Raw genomic sequence first — 16,305 nt, forward strand, 5'->3', positions numbered from 1 at the left:
GCGTAAAACATCTCAACAAAACTCACAGAAGGAAGGAAGTGACCCACAGCAGGAAGCGTTCATGTGTGATAGACGAGTCCAAAGCTAATATGACGAGCCTTGAAGGATAATAGTTTCTAATCAAGAATTGTAGCGTGACTGCACTGACTGCGCTGACTGCGCGAGTCAGACTCACTGATCTAAATATGAATTGGTTTTGTATCTGCAGTGTGAACTGCAGCTGTCTGCCGAGGATTTTCAGTCAGGCTGCTCTTCTGAAGGCAGAAATTGAGACACGGTGAAGGTCTTCGGTTTCCAAGTGAAAGCAGAAGCTTGCAGAGGAAAAGTCGATGGCATGGCGGTTTGAAGCTTTTAGTGTGAGGGTGTAGCCGTGGTGTGTGATCTATCTGTGAAAACGGGGTCTGTTTGTTTCTGCAGGCAGAAGTCAGAGCTGCTAATCTGAACCCCGTGGGCTTTTGATCCGGGGCCCCCTTCACTCTCATTAAGCTCCATAATTAATTGACCTGATTAGCAAGTTAAGAAGGACAAGCTCAGACTTTAAAAAATTATATATGTGTGTGTGTGTGTTTGTGTGCTGTTGTTTAGACCAACTAGCAGATGTCTTTGACGTGGAGTCAGTTTTGACGCCGAAGCTGCTGTGGTTTGAGCGTGGCAGACCCACTGACCAGCAGAGCTGTCAGCAGCAGATGTCAGCTGAGAAGCCCAGCAGACAGCAGGAGGACGATCCATCTGCTACTGTTGGTTTCAAGCTTCTGTCCGCGGTTCTTCAGACATCTCTATGCCTGGGATTTGGCTCGTGTGGATCAAACATTGAGATTCATTTCCATTTTACTTTATAATCCAGCATGTTTGCGTAAATAGAACCTCGCGGAGGCGCCCCCTGCTGTTTGAGCAACAATCTTCAAGCCGGACCTCAGAGAAGTGATCCCTTTTAGGAAACAGGCTGACGTCTTCTTGTGCGTACAGCAGGTGGATCACATTTAAAAAGAAAGTAGGGCAGGGAGTTTTACAGGATCTGTTTTCTTGAGACGAAGAAAGTCCTAGTCCTCTTTGAAGTATGTTTTTGAGAAGGTGGTGGGTGAAGCTGCCTCGGCCCACACAAGCCTCCCACTCCCAGCACCAGAGTGAAAGCTGACATAACCCACTCAAGTGGAAATGACAGAGCGGTGTTGTAGCGAGGGCTGCTGTTCTCTGGTTCTGACGTGCTTCCTCCTCTCTGCTCGGGAAGGAGTTTCCAGACGAAAGCGGCTCTGCAGCTGTGGGAACACAAGCCTTCATCTCCACGGCCGACGTGCAGCTGGTCTGCAAACAGCCTCCGGACAGGGAAGCCTCTGATCAAATCTGTGTTCAGTCAGGCAGGCTGTACATCTAAAGATAACCTGAATCCAGCTGATGGTTGTCCTCTATCGATGATCAGTCGCTGCTCTTCCATCCTTTGTCATCTTAGTTAAAAAAAAGCCTGTTGCAGTCAGACATGACCACCTGCCGGGCACCAAATGGTGGAACATTTTGTCTTTTAGAAGGAGATCCTGTTCCTAAGAAAGTATGATTTTAGTATCATTTCTGTCAGGCATAATTTAAGTCATCGGTACTCAGGGGATCTATTACAAAATCCGGTCCCAGTGATCTTTTAGTTAAGATAAGGCCTTTTTAGGCTATACTTTAAAACCTGGGTCTTTTGTTTTTAGGACATAGTTTCTGCAGAGCAGCAAGAGTTTATTAGAAATTCACCTGAGTTGTGGGCGGGGACTGTGGCACAGAGGAAGCAATCCTTCCCACACTTTCCATCATCTAAATGTTTTCATGCTCTCCCGTTACCTTATAGCTCCTCACAACCCCAACCTAACTTTACGGCAAAAATGGCGAGCAATATTGGAGCTGTCCCACCATACAGTCTAGACCCAGATGCCAGCTCAGACGAGGAAAGCAAAGACTTACGTCCATGTATTAATTAGGCCTGCACAATTAATCGCAACTTTATCGTTTGCCTTTGCGTCACATTTTAAGTTTTTTTTAACTGATATTTCTTATCATTTTTATGCTGATGATATTGAGCTTTATGTGTCTTTTAAACCACAGGATGTTTTTAAAATACAGATTTTACGCAGGTGTCTCTGCTAAATGAAGCTAAAACTGAGGTTCTAGTCTGTGCTCCTGACAGTTTCCTCCCCCAGATAGTCCAGTGGTTCGGTCCTCTTGCTTCCTTTATCCAGCCCTCTGTCAGGAACCTCGGGATAACCCTAGACCCGGTTTTATCCCTTGACTCTCATGTCGGGTCACTTGTTCGCTCTTGTTTTTATCATCTTAAATATATTGCAAAACTGAGTCCAATTGTGTCGCGTTCAGAGATGGAGATGCTGATCCACGCTTTTATCTCGTCTTGATTATTGTAACTCCATCTTCACATGCTTGAGCAAAAAACCTTTAGAACGGCTCCAGGTTGTCCAAAACGCTGCTGCAAGGCCTTTAACTAAATCATCTAAGTTTTCACACGTTATTAATCCAGCTGCTCTTGCTCCCCATCCGCTACCGAGTGCATTTTAAAATCCTGGTTATAACATACACAGCACTTAATAGCCAAGCACCAGTCTACTTAAAAGACCTTTTACAGCCGTACACTCCCAGCAGGTCCCTGAGGTCATGTGACCAGGGTCTGCAGGTTGTTAAGAGAACCCAGTTAAAGACTAAAGGTGACAGAGCTTTTGCAGCAGTGGCTCCATCCCTCTGGAACTCCCTTCCTCTCAGCCTCAGATCTGCAGACTCAGTGTTTTCTTTCTTTTAAAAAGCAGCTAAAAACCTATCTTTTTAAAATGGCTTTTTCTTAATTTTCTCTGTATTCTGTGTTTTACAGTGTTTTCTTGTGAAGCACTTTGTGATTTTTATCTTGAAAGGTGCTATACAAATAAAGTTTATTATTTATTATTAACGCCATTTCAAGCTGTGCAATATCCATATCGCAAAAGTCGGCGAAAATCTTAATAAATAAACCTTAAATGTGCTAAAACAATCTCCATGGCAACTTTAACTATTTAATATATTGAATAAATCCCTTTATGCATTTGACCAATCAGATGGAGCCCTTCACGTTGTTGACCAATCGGATGGAGCTTTTGTCAGATGTTGCCCTGCAAATTAGACGAGGGTCATTTGGAGAATAATTTAATATATTTGGAATCTTATTTTCATTAAACTTTTGCAGTGAAATGGAAATTTTTTTGTTGTTTTTGCTATTTGTTCATTTATCGCAAGTGATGTCGTCATCGCAATATTGATCACTAATATCGCATATCGCGAGTTTTCCTCACCATCATTGATGGTGCTCCAACTATGTTCAGACTTGTTTTTTATTTGCTCATTTTTAGAAAGACTGTGGTGATTTAATGTTCTATTTTGACCACACGATAAAACATTTGTACAGCTACTTAATTCAACCAGAAATAGATATATATAGAACTTTAATTGACATCAATATGTGTGGTTGGGGTATATAAATATGCTTTATATAAATATTAGGGGTAGGAGAGTTTAAGAGTAAACATTGGTTGTTAAAGAAACTACAAAGAATGTCATTTTAGCAAAGAAACAATGCACAAACTAACACTTGTTGCAGTACCTCAAATGACCACTGGAGGGTGTTTCTATAATGGAACAATCGCATATTGTACGGAATGTAAAATTGTACAATATATTAGTGATTTTTTATTTTTAATTAGCTGTTTATTTTAAATTTGAGTATGATTAGAGATTACTTTTTTTTTAACTTTACTCTGTCGCCCCCTTCTGACCATTTCTAGAACGGCGGAGTTGGGCGGAGTCAGGATGAGAGGCACATTGCTGCAGTCAAGATGGCGCCTGACATCATCAGCCGGGAGCAAAAATTACACCGCTTACCCTAAACCTTATCAATCTGTAAAAACAAAATAAAACTTTTGTTAAAGCTTAGAACTGGCAAAACTGTTAGGATGCCAGTATCAGTGGAGGCTCAAAAATGGGTGTAAATATTTTTGAGCCTCAAACTGAGAAAAATGAAACGGTTGCTGTAAACCACCGCCATGACAAAGACCGCCACTTCCAATCAAAATCGGACTTTGTCTGCATTGATCTCTGCACTGATCTGTTATGTTGAATTAAATATTTTATAAAACTTCACTGCACAAAATGGATGAAGGAAATTAATTTAGATTCATCACAGAGCGTGTAATTAACTTTATGCATTATTTTTAATTAGCAGACACGCCCATAACATCAGTGTTTGTTGTTTATTTTGTTTAGTTTATTTAGTTTATTTTTCCACAATGTGTCAAAAGCAACAAATCCCCTCATAATACAAAATGTGGAAAAAATGGACATCCCTGAAAATCCCTGAAAAAAAAGAAAATAAAAGAAAAAGAAAATAATTACAAAAATAAAATACAATAATAATATGAGAAAATAATGGTAATATAGTGGAAAGTGTTATACAATAGGGACAATGGATTTGAACAACATAAACTCTGGCGTGTGGCCATATAAGTGTCAACAAACAGAGAGAAATCACAAAACATTAATAGGTGGTTTCGGTCGGAGCAGCATTTGTACAGTATGATGACAATAATAGCAATTTCAGTTCCCTTTTAAACATGTATATTGTAGCAGACTGTTTAATGTCATTGTCTAATGTATTCCAAGTTTGTGGACCTCTAGCACAGACAGAGAAGCTTGTACATTGCAACTTTCTGTTTTTGCCTTTTAGCATATGCTTTCCCCTGGTGTCATGGTGATAAGAGGGCGAGGAAAGTGGTATGAGGTCACACAAACGACTGTTTAGTTTATGAACAGCACTGTACATTGTGCATGCGTTATGATAAGTGTTAAGTTCCGGTGACTTAAGGAGGCTGTATCTGTGAAAGAGTGGATCTGTAGGAGAATTTGGCGTGGACCAGGTTATTGCTCTTATTGCTTTTTTTTGTGTAATCAGGAGTTTTGCGGTGTAGGTAGAGTATGTGTTATTCCATATGATGTTACAGTAATTCAGGTGAGGCTCAAACAGGGATCTGTTGTGTCACACCGAAATACCTTCCACAGTAAAAGCATATATATCTGAAGCATTTATTATCCCATAAGCTCTCCATTGCTTTCTGTCTCACCTTTAAAGGTTTTAATCTTTGGTATATTATAAAGCAAACTGATACTCTTAATCAATAACGGTTCTTGAATTCATATCTGCTTGTTTACCAAATATATTTGTGTGAGTTTGAGTCTGACAGGATTTCAGTGTGAAAGAGGCAAAAGGGAATTGAAAGGAAGGGAGCAGGTGACTACAGAGAACAGCGGTTGGTGCGTGTCCAATTTCAGAACGGGGGGAGGCGCAAAAAGGGGGCAGAAACATAAAAAAAAAATAAGGAGAGAGGAGGGAGACTGAGAGAGGGGAAGGGCAATGTGAGGTGAATTATGAGACACGCTTTAAGGACGCCTGGGCAACATCCACGAGATATTCTGACCTCTGGGAGACACGTTTGACCTCATCTGGTTACTGAATTCACTTTAGTGACTTTTCCTTAAATCAGGGTTTACGTTGCAGATTAAGCTTATGGCACCACATACATTTCGATTTTTTTTTAAATTAAAAATAACCGGCTTGTGTTTTTTTATCCGTTTATGGTCTGCATAATGAGAACGTCTCAAGCCCAGGGGCCTGTCTGTGTTTCCAGGAGGGTCAGAAGCTGATCCAGGAGAAGCCGGAGCTGAGCCCGGTGGTCCGGAGGAAGCTGGAGGAGATCCGGGAGTGCTGGCAGGACCTGGAGAGCACCACTCAGGCCAAAGCTCGCCAGCTCTTCGAAGCCAACAAGGCAGACCTGCTGGTGCAGAGTTACGAAAGCCTCCACCAGAGACTGGGACAGCTAGAAGGTCAGCTGGCCTACGTGGACCAGGGTCAGGACCTCACCACAGTCAACAAGCAGCTCAAGAAACTGCAGGTACATCCACATGTTACCCCCCCTCCAGGGAAGAACCACTTCCCTAAAGATTTCATTCTTTTAAACCTTTGGAAAGAACACAGGGATCACTGCTATATGATGCTGTTTCTCCCATAATGACAGTAGACATTCATAACATGTGTGCTCTCAGTAACAGACTCAACATTTGTCCTATATTAAGCTCCTCCGAAGAAGTGTTTTAGTTTATTCACTTTAATTCATTCATGTATTTCACTTCCTACCCACCTACCATACATACCTACCCAAACAGCCAGGAATGCTGGAATTTGACCTGGAAAAGTGAAAAATCGTTGTTTTTGTTCCTTCAGTTCACACTTTCATTTCCTCATCATTTCACCAAACATCACCTCTCGCTCTCCTCTCCCACAGCATGCCGCTTTCAGCTTCCTTTATCAGGCTGCCATTATCTCTGCTTTGCATCTTCATCCTAAATCCAAACTCCACTACCCAGCATCCATCCAGGCAAAGGGGTACGGTAACCTTCACTTCCTGTGAGAACAGCTACTCTGCTGCCGTCTCGGCGTCCGCCTTCTTGTGCAGACATTTCAACACATGAACTTTTAAGTGAAAGAACGAAAACTTTTCCTTTTATCTTCATTATTTATGTTTTAGTGTAAACGGCTCCCAGTTACCTGAAGGAAAGCCGGCGTGACTTTGTATGCTCTTCTTAAATGTTCTCTGTAACTTTCCCTCCTTTCTCCTGTTTTTGCCTCTCAGACTCTGGAAGGCCAAATGGAGGAGTGGTATCAGGAGGTGGGCCAGCTTCAGGCGCAGGCAGCCTCCATCCCGCAGCAGACGCCGGTCAAGCAGACGGTTGCCGAGCGACAGACCGCCGTAGAGACCAGGATGTTGCGTTTGATCGAACCTCTTAAAGAGAGACGACGAATTCTTCTGGCGTCAAAGGAAGTTCACCAAGTTGGACGAGACTTGGAGGATGAGATTGTGAGTTTTTTTTTTTGTTTGTTTGTTTCACCGTCCTTCCATGAAATCCTTTGATTGATTATCCTTTAAAACCCTTAAACACAGGAGACGCAGGCGGCACCTAAATAACACACCATAAATCTCCATGAATCGGCTGATTCTGACGCAGAGAAAAGCGGCTTTTCACATCAGCTATGTGCCATTACGCAACACAGTAACGCAAAGTGACGCATAATGGCACAAAACCGTGTTTTTGTGCAACAGAATCAGCTGATTTACTATAATTGCATAAACGAAAGGCATCATGCTTGTCAAAAGGATGTGGCTAAAGCTCCGGTCCTGAAGGCTTAATTCGGTTTCTTGTATTAGAATGAACTCATTTTAATTTTAATCAAGCAATTTCACTTAAGTAAAGACTTTTTTAGAACCAAGAAAACGTTTTTTGATTTAAACATTAATGATGAATGTGGCATAAATTTCAGAACTGCTGAGTCGCTAATTTATCTGCTGGTTAATTTATTTTTGTAAATAGCAATTTAGTTCTTTTGTGGGATCCTTTGATATTTTTTAACTTGGATGAGTTAAAAAAAACTTTGCTTTTTAGAATAATTCTAAAAAGTATTCGATCGGATAGAGCTCTTTTATTTTATGTTTGCCTCCTATGTAGACCCTATGTAGGGTTGACTCTTATTTAAATTAAGCTTTTGCAGTGACATGGAAATGATGTTTTTGGTTTTTTTGTTATTTATTCATGTATCGCAGGTTAAATCGTCATCGCAATATTGATAACTAATATCGCAAATCGCAAGTTTTCCTCACATCGTGCAGCCCTAGTTTGTTTATTTATTGTTGCTCCACAGCGTGTCCCAGAGCTGGGCTGAATATTAGGTAATTTATCTTCATCATTTCCTAATTCTCCTTTGTGGTTTAGAAAAAATAATTTATTTATTAATTAAAATCACTACATAAATAAAAAGAAACACTAAAAAGGTTTACGGCTATGTACCTGTCTTTTTTTTTGCTGACATGTTTTTTTAATCAAAATGCCGCACTTTTAAGTCAACTGATATTTCTTTCTTTGTAGATGTCTTACAAGAGCAAATAAAGCTTCAGGAAGCATTGCACTTGAGGGAACAGTTGGATGAAAGGCTTCAATGCTACACGAAGCTTCATCTGCCCATCACTAACAAATATGTTCCTCTTAAGAACATTTAAGATCAATAAAGCCACGATTGTGTGTGTCCTCGTCCGATCTATGCAGCTGTGGGTGCAGGAGCGCCTCCCGCTGGCCACGTCTCAGGAGCACGGGTCCACTCTGCAGGCCGTCCAGCAGCTCATGAAGAAGAACCAGGTGAGAAACAACAGGAAGCTGCAGTGAGGGGGTCTGAGTGGACACTTGCTGAAATAAGGTGTAATCTTCTATGCAGAAAATTAAAGGTCATCTTGGATTTTTACTCTCAGAAAAAACTTTTGAACCCCTTAAAAGGCGGAGATAGTAGTTTGGAGCTGAACCTGTCTCCTTCACCTCCTCTGAATGACTGTGAATCTCCTCCTTCCCCGCAGTCCCTCCAGAGGGAGCTGCAGAGCCACCGTAGCAGGATGGAGGAGGTCCTGGAACAGGCGGGGATCATCGCCTCCATCCGAAGCCCCGCGGCAGACTGCATCCGGGCCGGCCAGGATCAGCTGGCCCAGCTGTGGGCGCTGCTCTGGACCGAGACGGAGAGGAGGCAGCTGCTCCTGGACACCATGTACCAAGTGCAGCAGTATTACCTGGACACGGCGGAGGTGGAGGCCTGGCTGAGCGAGCAGGAGCTGCACATGATGAACGAGGAGAAGGGAAAGGTCGGCTTCTTATAGGAGGTTAATGCTCGGGTCCCTGAAACGAAGTGTATCTGATAGACCGCCCTCCTCAGGACGAACCCAGCACTCTGCAGCTGCTGAAGAAACATTTGGTCCTGGAGCAAACCATTGAGGACTACGCAGAGACCATTGGCCTGCTGTCACAGCAGTGCCGCCAGCTGCTGGAGATGGGACACCCCGAAAGGTACGGAAACAGTTTTTTTTTTTATATTTCAGGTGAGCTGTATTTTTTAAACATATTGACATTTCCTAGAGGATCATTGAAGTTCCATGTGTAATGGTTTTTGAGATTTTTTTCCTTTTTTTCAGGGCCGATACTGATTATTAGTCGTCAATAATGCCAATGACCACAATGTAGAGCAGATATTCATTTGCAGTAGATGTGAACAAACTGGCATCAAAGCTTAATTATTAAAACACCAGCAATGAAATTTGTTTATTCAGGAAGAAGTAAATAAAAAGCAAATAATTGGCCCTTTAACATAAGTCTTTTTGAAAAATTCAAACCAAATCAGAAAGCACAGGGAGTTCTTCGGCACAGTGGCGTATCTTACAAGGTCAAACACAAAGTAAATAAGTAGCTCCCTGATGTTTTGTCAAGTAAATTAAATCAAATTAAATTAAATCAATTTGAGTAAAGTGTGACTGTTAAATCATCAGTATTCACACTTAATCTTTAACGTACCCAACCAAGAGAAAGGTTTTGTGATATCCCAGCATTCCTTTTGTTTCTACTCTCTCACGTTAGCTTCCAGACCTTCATTATCCAAAGCTAACACTGGCGTAGAAGAAAAAAAAAGGCGAGCAATATCAAAGCTATCCAGCTGCATAATTTTAAGCCAGATGTCACAAACCTGAGCTGTTTTTATCTGTTCCAGATCCACACGATTTGAATAAAGACATACTCAGAAACACACAATCTTAAATTCTTTTTATATATCTCCTCCATCATGAGAAAAATGCTACAAGAACGCTGCATTTTCATTGGAGTGGGTTTTTAAAGGGTTAAGCAGCAGAGATGGTGGTGAAAAAGGAAATTTGATGCATGTCTTCTCCAACCAAACAGTTCTTTTTGGCTCCTAAATTGCAGAGACCTCGCTGAAGATGGCCACACTCAAAGTTCAAAAACAAACTTTCTAGCAAGTCGCTCTAATCTCCGTTCATGTTGGCGCTGAGCAGAGGAGGGAGGGGCTGCAGGTTTACCCGTTCACAGATCAGAAATGCCTCTTTCTTAAGCATGGAGAGGACAATCATTCGCTTCTAAAGATGCGATAAACTGTGTTAAAAGATGTTAATGCTTTAAAAGTGACACCCCCAGCTGCTCGCAGCGTGACATGCAGAGGACGGCGTGGTTTGCAAAACCACTCAGATTGTGCGTTGGGAGGGGCAGAGCCCTGCTGCTGCACCTGATGCACCTGAGCCAAAATAACCATTTCAGAATCGACCCATTGGAGTAAAAAAACAGGCTGATACTGTTATACATCAAATGAACAAACATCGGCGCCTATTTTGAAGTTTTATTTCCACCCTTTGACACATTGGCATCAACCATCAGACCTGCTATAACCCGCTGAGATGTTCTCTGATGAAGCTGTGGCCTCATATCTTCAATCCAGATTCTTCTGCTTGTTCTTGACCTGGATGTTTGTCCCCGCAGCGAACAGATCAGCAAGCGGCAGTCGCAGATCGACCGTCTGTACGTGTCTCTGAAGGACCTGGTGGAGGAGAGGAAGAGCCGGCTGGAGCAGCAGTACTGGCTCTACCAGCTCAACAGGGAGGTGGATGAGCTGGAGCAGTGGATCGCTCAGAGAGAAGTGGTCGCCAGTTCGCCTGAACTTGGTCAAGACTTTGAGCACGTGACTGTAAGTCTGAGGCAGATGCTGCTCGACCCGCAGATGAAAGCGGCTTTTTTATTTTAATCCACTTCCTCGCCTCCTCAGGTCCTGCAGGAGAAGTTCACAGAGTTTGCGTCGGAAACAGGAAGTGTGGGGCAGGAACGAGTCACGGCCATCAATCAGATGGTGGATGAGCTCATCGACTACGGACACTCGGAGGCGGCCACAATAGCCGAGTGGAAAGACGGGGTGAACGAGTCCTGGGCCGACCTGCTGGAGCTCATGGAGACTCGTGCGCAGATGCTGGCGGCCTCACACCAGCTGCACAAGTTCTTCTCAGACTGCAGAGAGGTCAGCCGAGCACAGCTGCGATAGACACACACGTGTGAATGAATGATCATAACGCCGATGCTGCTGTCCAGGTTTTGGCTCAGATTCAGGACAAACAAAAGAGGCTGCCGGAGGTTCGAGCTCGGCAGGGCAGCACTTCAAACACCAGCACCCTGCAGAGACTCCTGCACAGCTTCGAGCAGGACATCCAGCTGCTGGTCACACAGGTACAGGAATCAAACCTCCTGAACCGATCTACTGCCTTTGCATCTGTTCACAAATGACTGGCGGCCTGCTCAGTTCCATTCAGTCCCACCGTTTGACGACCTAATCATGGAAACGTCTGTGAGGTTTGATCACAGATCATTAACAAATATACTAACTTTTGGCTCACGAGCAGCAGATCTAATGTGGAAAGTTAATCCACAGTGGAGCTGGAATCTGTTTTGTGAAATATCATATATCTTTTAGTAATTCAATTCAGTTTTATTTGTATAGCCCAAAATCACAACAACAGTCGTCTCGATGGGCTTTGAAGTAAAACATGAAATCAAAAGGATCACGAATACAAAGAGTTCAATAGGAAAATACTAAAATGAACTAACAAACTGACTAAGCTTTACTGGCATCCCTGCCCTTAGACCCCCCTTCGCGGTAAGGAAAAACTCCCAAAAAAAACGGATTCCGGAAAAAACGAAGAAACCTCAGGGGTGCCCACATGAAGGAGGGATCCTCCCCCAGGACGGACAGGCGATTTACCAGAACTCTTAGAGAAGAATTAACTTATCTAAATCTACAACTACATATATAAAAGTCCAGCAGACGAGCTTCATCCAGCCGTGGTTGTGGGGACAGTCAAAGGCGCGAGTCGAGCCGGAGACAGGAACCACAGCCAGGTGTAGGAGCAGGAGCAGAGGCGAGGTACTCGGTCAGGTACAGAGCAGAGACGAGCCAGAGATGAGCCAGAGGCAGGATCCACAGCCAGGTGTAGGAGCAGGAGCAAAGGCGAGGTAAACGGTCAGGAACTGGAGCACGGATGAGCCAACTGGAGTCTGGAAGCACTCCCACTCCCCAGGAGGGGAGAGGAAGAGAGGGACAATACATGAATCGCACTGCACCAAACAGAGGCATGGAGAACTAAATAATAAATTATGATCAAGAATAGAGGAGAGGAAGGGTAGAAGTAAAAAAGGAAAGAGGACAGAACCCCAGTGCACCATAGTTACCCCAGCTTCAACTTCTAGCAGCCTTTTAAAAGAAATAGTTTTTATTAAGTTTAATTTAAACAAACTAACATTAAGTTAAATAATCTCTGAATACTAACTAGTCTGACAATAAGCCTGTCCAAAGAGGAATGTTCTAAGTCCAACTTTGAATGTAGAAACTGTGTCGGCCTCTCTTACATGAGCTGGGAGTTTATTCCATAAGACAGGGGCTTGGTGGCTAAACGCTCTACCTCCAACCGTACTTTTACTAATTCTAGGAACCACAAGCAGTCCTGCGTTTTGCGAGCGAAGTGTTCTGATTGGTTGGTAAGGGACTATGAGGTCCTTAATATAGGACGGGGCCATTCCATGTAAGGCCTTATAGGTTAACAGGAGGATCTTGAACTTAATTCTAGTAGTGGCTCACGTGCTTCCAATAAACGCCGGGTTTGGAGGGATGTTGCGTCCAATAGATGCCAGTCTCTTTGTAGCGCTGCTCTGCACTAAACGCCTCTGCAGAGATGAATGAAAGGACAGGGAAAAACATAAAAAGGTCGTCTTCTACCCGTTAATCCTCTACTTTGAGCAGGAAAGACGACTCTGAATGGACAGACAGAACACGATCATGTGGAACACCCTGTTTACCCGTCATTTATTCCGTCTGCGAGCAGCAACCTCCGGTCTCTTTAAATGCCGTCCGAATAAGATTTTGATTAAAGGTTCCGATACTCTATTTCCTGTTGCTTCAAAAGATGTTCTTGTAATTCTGAGTATGTTGGGCATTTAAGCAATTTTACAAAGCACAGAAAACTTTTTTTTAAACTCTACTAAATAAAGCAAAGCCAGTCATGGTGAGAATACATTTTATAAAAGAGACTGAGGTCGTTTTTTTCTGGCTGAGATGAGACAGAAGCAGGGATTTCAGCTGTTTTAACTTTTACTTGGCTCAAAAGTTGTAAGTTGTTAAAGTATTAAGAAGTCAGTTATTGTTAGATGAACCTCGTGTTGTCCTACAGTCTGGCGTCTGGAAACCGTCAACATTGTGGGTTTTGCTAAATCTCAGCTGCTGTTTCCGCGCCGTGAGAACAACGGTGTCATCTGCAAAAAAAAAACAGACTTTTGCTCTCCTGCCTCTTTCTGCTGAGCTTGTTTCCTAAAAGCTGCCCCCCACCCCCCACCCCCACACTCCAGGTGCGTCAGCTGCAGGAGAGCGCCGCCCAGCTGAGAACGGTGTACGCGGGCGAGAAGGCCGACGCCATCGCCTGCTGCGAGCACGAGGTGATGCACAGCTGGAAGGAGCTGCTGACGTCCTGCGAGGAGTGTCGCCTGCAGATCACCACCGAGACGGACAAGCTGCGCTTCTTCAGCATGGTCCGGGACCAGATCATGTGGATGGACTCCATCCTCTGCCAGATAGGCACAGGAGAAAAACCCCGGTGAGCAGACGGATCTCCCCTTCGTTGTGTTCGCCTCACAGTAACGGCCGCCGACCTTCAAAACCTTCAAAGATTAATCTCATGAGATACAAGAAAGTACAACAAATGTTTTTAAACATAAATTAAAAAGGTGAATGTTTTTTTTTTTTACGTTAAATGTTAAACAAAGATTGGCGAAGGAGGTTGATTTTTCCCTGAACTGGGCCATGACCCAGATTTAAGAGGCATTATGGGAATGTACAACAATTCACTGGAAATCACTTAAACCTGAACAGAAAGTGAGCTACAATTCTCCTGTTTTCACATATCAGGGTTGTCAAATTATTGATTTGATTTGATTTGATTTATTTAAAACATTTAAGTCAAAGCAAAAAAGAATGTACACAGATTTATCAAACTCAAGTGAATAGATTAAAAAAACAGAAAATAAAATACTCTTAAATCACATTTGGCTTATTTAAATATAGTGATCATTAACTAAAGTCAAGTGGACTTATTGCTTGAAAAGGAGCAGGAAGAAGCGATCTTATATAATCCCACCTACTGAGTTCATTCATTTGATAGTTTTACTTAGTTTTTGTAATCCGGTTCTGATTTTATTCATACTTTTCAAGTTACAAAATCCAGTGCCTAGTAATTATTGATTATCTTCTGAAAACACTAGTCATGATTTCAGTAAACAGTAACGGTAACCAATATGTAATAATCATTGATTAACATTAGAACACATGATCACATTAAACCAGTAATTATTGCTACACATGCAAATCAAATAAAGAAAATCAATAGCTTATTGATTATAATTAAAACATGTCAGTAATCATTGTTACACAATGTAATAAATACTCAGTGGATGTAACTAAAAGAGCTTTGATTATTTCACCACGATCAAGTTCACACAAGTATTTGGAATTATTCAAACATCTGTTGATCCTTAACTCCTCTTAACTCGTCCTTTTCTTTTATATTTGGATATTTAAACTTTGTTTGAGCTCATTGCTTAACCTGTTCCAAAGTTTAGTGCCAAACAGAAACTTTTCTTTCTGGTTCTTATCAGTATAATCTTGAAGTTCCTACGTTCCCCTTAAATTATGGCGATTAATTAACTGCAGACTAATTAGAATTGTTTTTTTTCTTCCATTAAACTCATTTTGAATCCAAAACTATTGACTCCAACTCTAACATTTAGTTTCCACTGGTCATCCCTTTTTTGAAGAGGTTCCACATTTGTTTTGTTTCTGACTTATGGACGCCAAATCGAGCACAAAACCACTGATTTCAGAGAAGATTCCTGGATTGTTTTAAACGTTCCAATAAGTTCAACAACACAAGAATGAGACAAAAGAGGCGAGGGAACATGCTGGAAAGGCTGCAGAGATCAGAAGTAAAAGCACAAATGTCTGAATGTGTGTTTAAAAGTATGTTTACCTTTTCAAAGACAACCTTATGACAGCTGTTCAGGTTCAGTGTGACAATTAAAAAAAAAAAAAGACAAAAACTCAACGTTTGTAGTCCAAACTGTTCAGCAACAACAAAAAATGTATAAAAACGAATCTGACTTCTATTTCCTAAAAAACTCACATATTGAAGGTTTCTGTGGAAAAATCTCTCTCCTTTATTTTATTAGTGTTAATCAGCTACATTTGTAGATTGGAAATACATAACTATAGGTGAATTGCAGCCTTCACACAAGAATAATGACAATGATTGTTTGGTGTTGCTCCTGGTTCAGTCAGTGTGAACTTTCTGCCATGTTTTCGTTTGACCCAAGGCTTTATGAAACATGGTTTTACGTCAGCTGGTCTTTGTTGTCTCCTGCAGGGACGTGTCCTCAGTGGAGGTCCTTATGAACGATCACCAAAGCCTGAAGAGCGAAGTGGAAGCTCGCAGCCAGAGCGTCCTGGAGTGTATCGAGATGGGAAAGATGCTGCTGGCTGCTCGGAACCCCGCCGCTGAGGAGGTCAGACGGCGGCCTGCCGCTCACATCGTTATCCAGAAAAAGCAGTGCTGTCTCCCAGACTGAGCCAGAACACTGAACTGAGCTTTGATGCTGTCATTGTCAGATCAAGGAGAAGCTGGACAAGGTCATCGCCAAGCAGCGTGAGCTCACGGAGAAGTGGGACAAGCACTGGGAGTTCCTGAAGCAACGTAAGGAAACAGGAAGGCTTCCACTGTGACATATCCAAACGCTTTCTTAAGCTAAAATGTTAAAAATAATCCATTTACAGCACACTTTCTTATGCAGACACACTTATGTTAGGCATCTATTCACCCAGAACGACGAATTATTCGACATTTATATTAGATTGAATAATCAGAAACATCAAATCGGTTTAATCCCACAGACGTTTCATTTTCCCTCAACTTGTCTCCTTCAAAGTCCCACTCCGACCATATCTTGATCTATTTTCAAAGCCTTTCCAGTGGTTTTGTCATTCGGATTATGCCGCTTTTAGCCGAAGTCAGATAACCTGTGTCGTTTTCTAGGACAGTTTCTGCAGTGAACCCGCCCCCATTTCCCATCAACCGTCTGGTCACACGCTCTCCCACTAGCTTAAAACTCCAACCACAAATGTATTGCTTCAACAAAAATAGCGAGCAGTATTGGAGCTGTCCAGTCGTGCAGTTTTGATCCAGATTCCAGCTCAGAGGAGAAAAAACAAAGACGGTTCATGGATCTAGTTGTCTGGAAGTGGATGCATCAGAATGGAGCGGAGCAGGGAGCCAAACCTATTTTAAACGT

General features: G+C 42.4%; 1 protein-coding gene across 8 annotated transcripts in view; it reads left to right on the plus strand.

Moving 5' to 3' along the window:
• Positions 1-16,305, plus strand: part of sptbn4b (spectrin, beta, non-erythrocytic 4b) — a 100,890-nt gene that overhangs the window by 63,123 nt on the left and 21,462 nt on the right. For all 8 annotated transcript variants that reach the window (XM_078930181.1, XM_023962066.2, XM_023962067.2 and 5 more), the window contains exons 26-36: positions 5,691-5,954; positions 6,693-6,917; positions 8,158-8,247; positions 8,460-8,738; positions 8,810-8,940; positions 10,414-10,618; positions 10,697-10,942; positions 11,014-11,148; positions 13,318-13,562; positions 15,384-15,522; positions 15,626-15,710. In XM_078930181.1, coding sequence (XP_078786307.1) covers positions 5,691-5,954; positions 6,693-6,917; positions 8,158-8,247; positions 8,460-8,738; positions 8,810-8,940; positions 10,414-10,618; positions 10,697-10,942; positions 11,014-11,148; positions 13,318-13,562; positions 15,384-15,522; positions 15,626-15,710 — 2,044 coding nt within the window. The remainder of the gene's footprint in view (positions 1-5,690; positions 5,955-6,692; positions 6,918-8,157; positions 8,248-8,459; positions 8,739-8,809; positions 8,941-10,413; positions 10,619-10,696; positions 10,943-11,013; positions 11,149-13,317; positions 13,563-15,383; positions 15,523-15,625; positions 15,711-16,305) is intronic.

This window comes from Oryzias latipes, chromosome 13 (genome assembly GCF_053564925.1).
Source record: "Oryzias latipes strain Hd-rR chromosome 13, Olatipes_Hd-rR_3.1".
NCBI classification, from domain to species: domain Eukaryota; kingdom Metazoa; phylum Chordata; class Actinopteri; order Beloniformes; family Adrianichthyidae; genus Oryzias; species Oryzias latipes.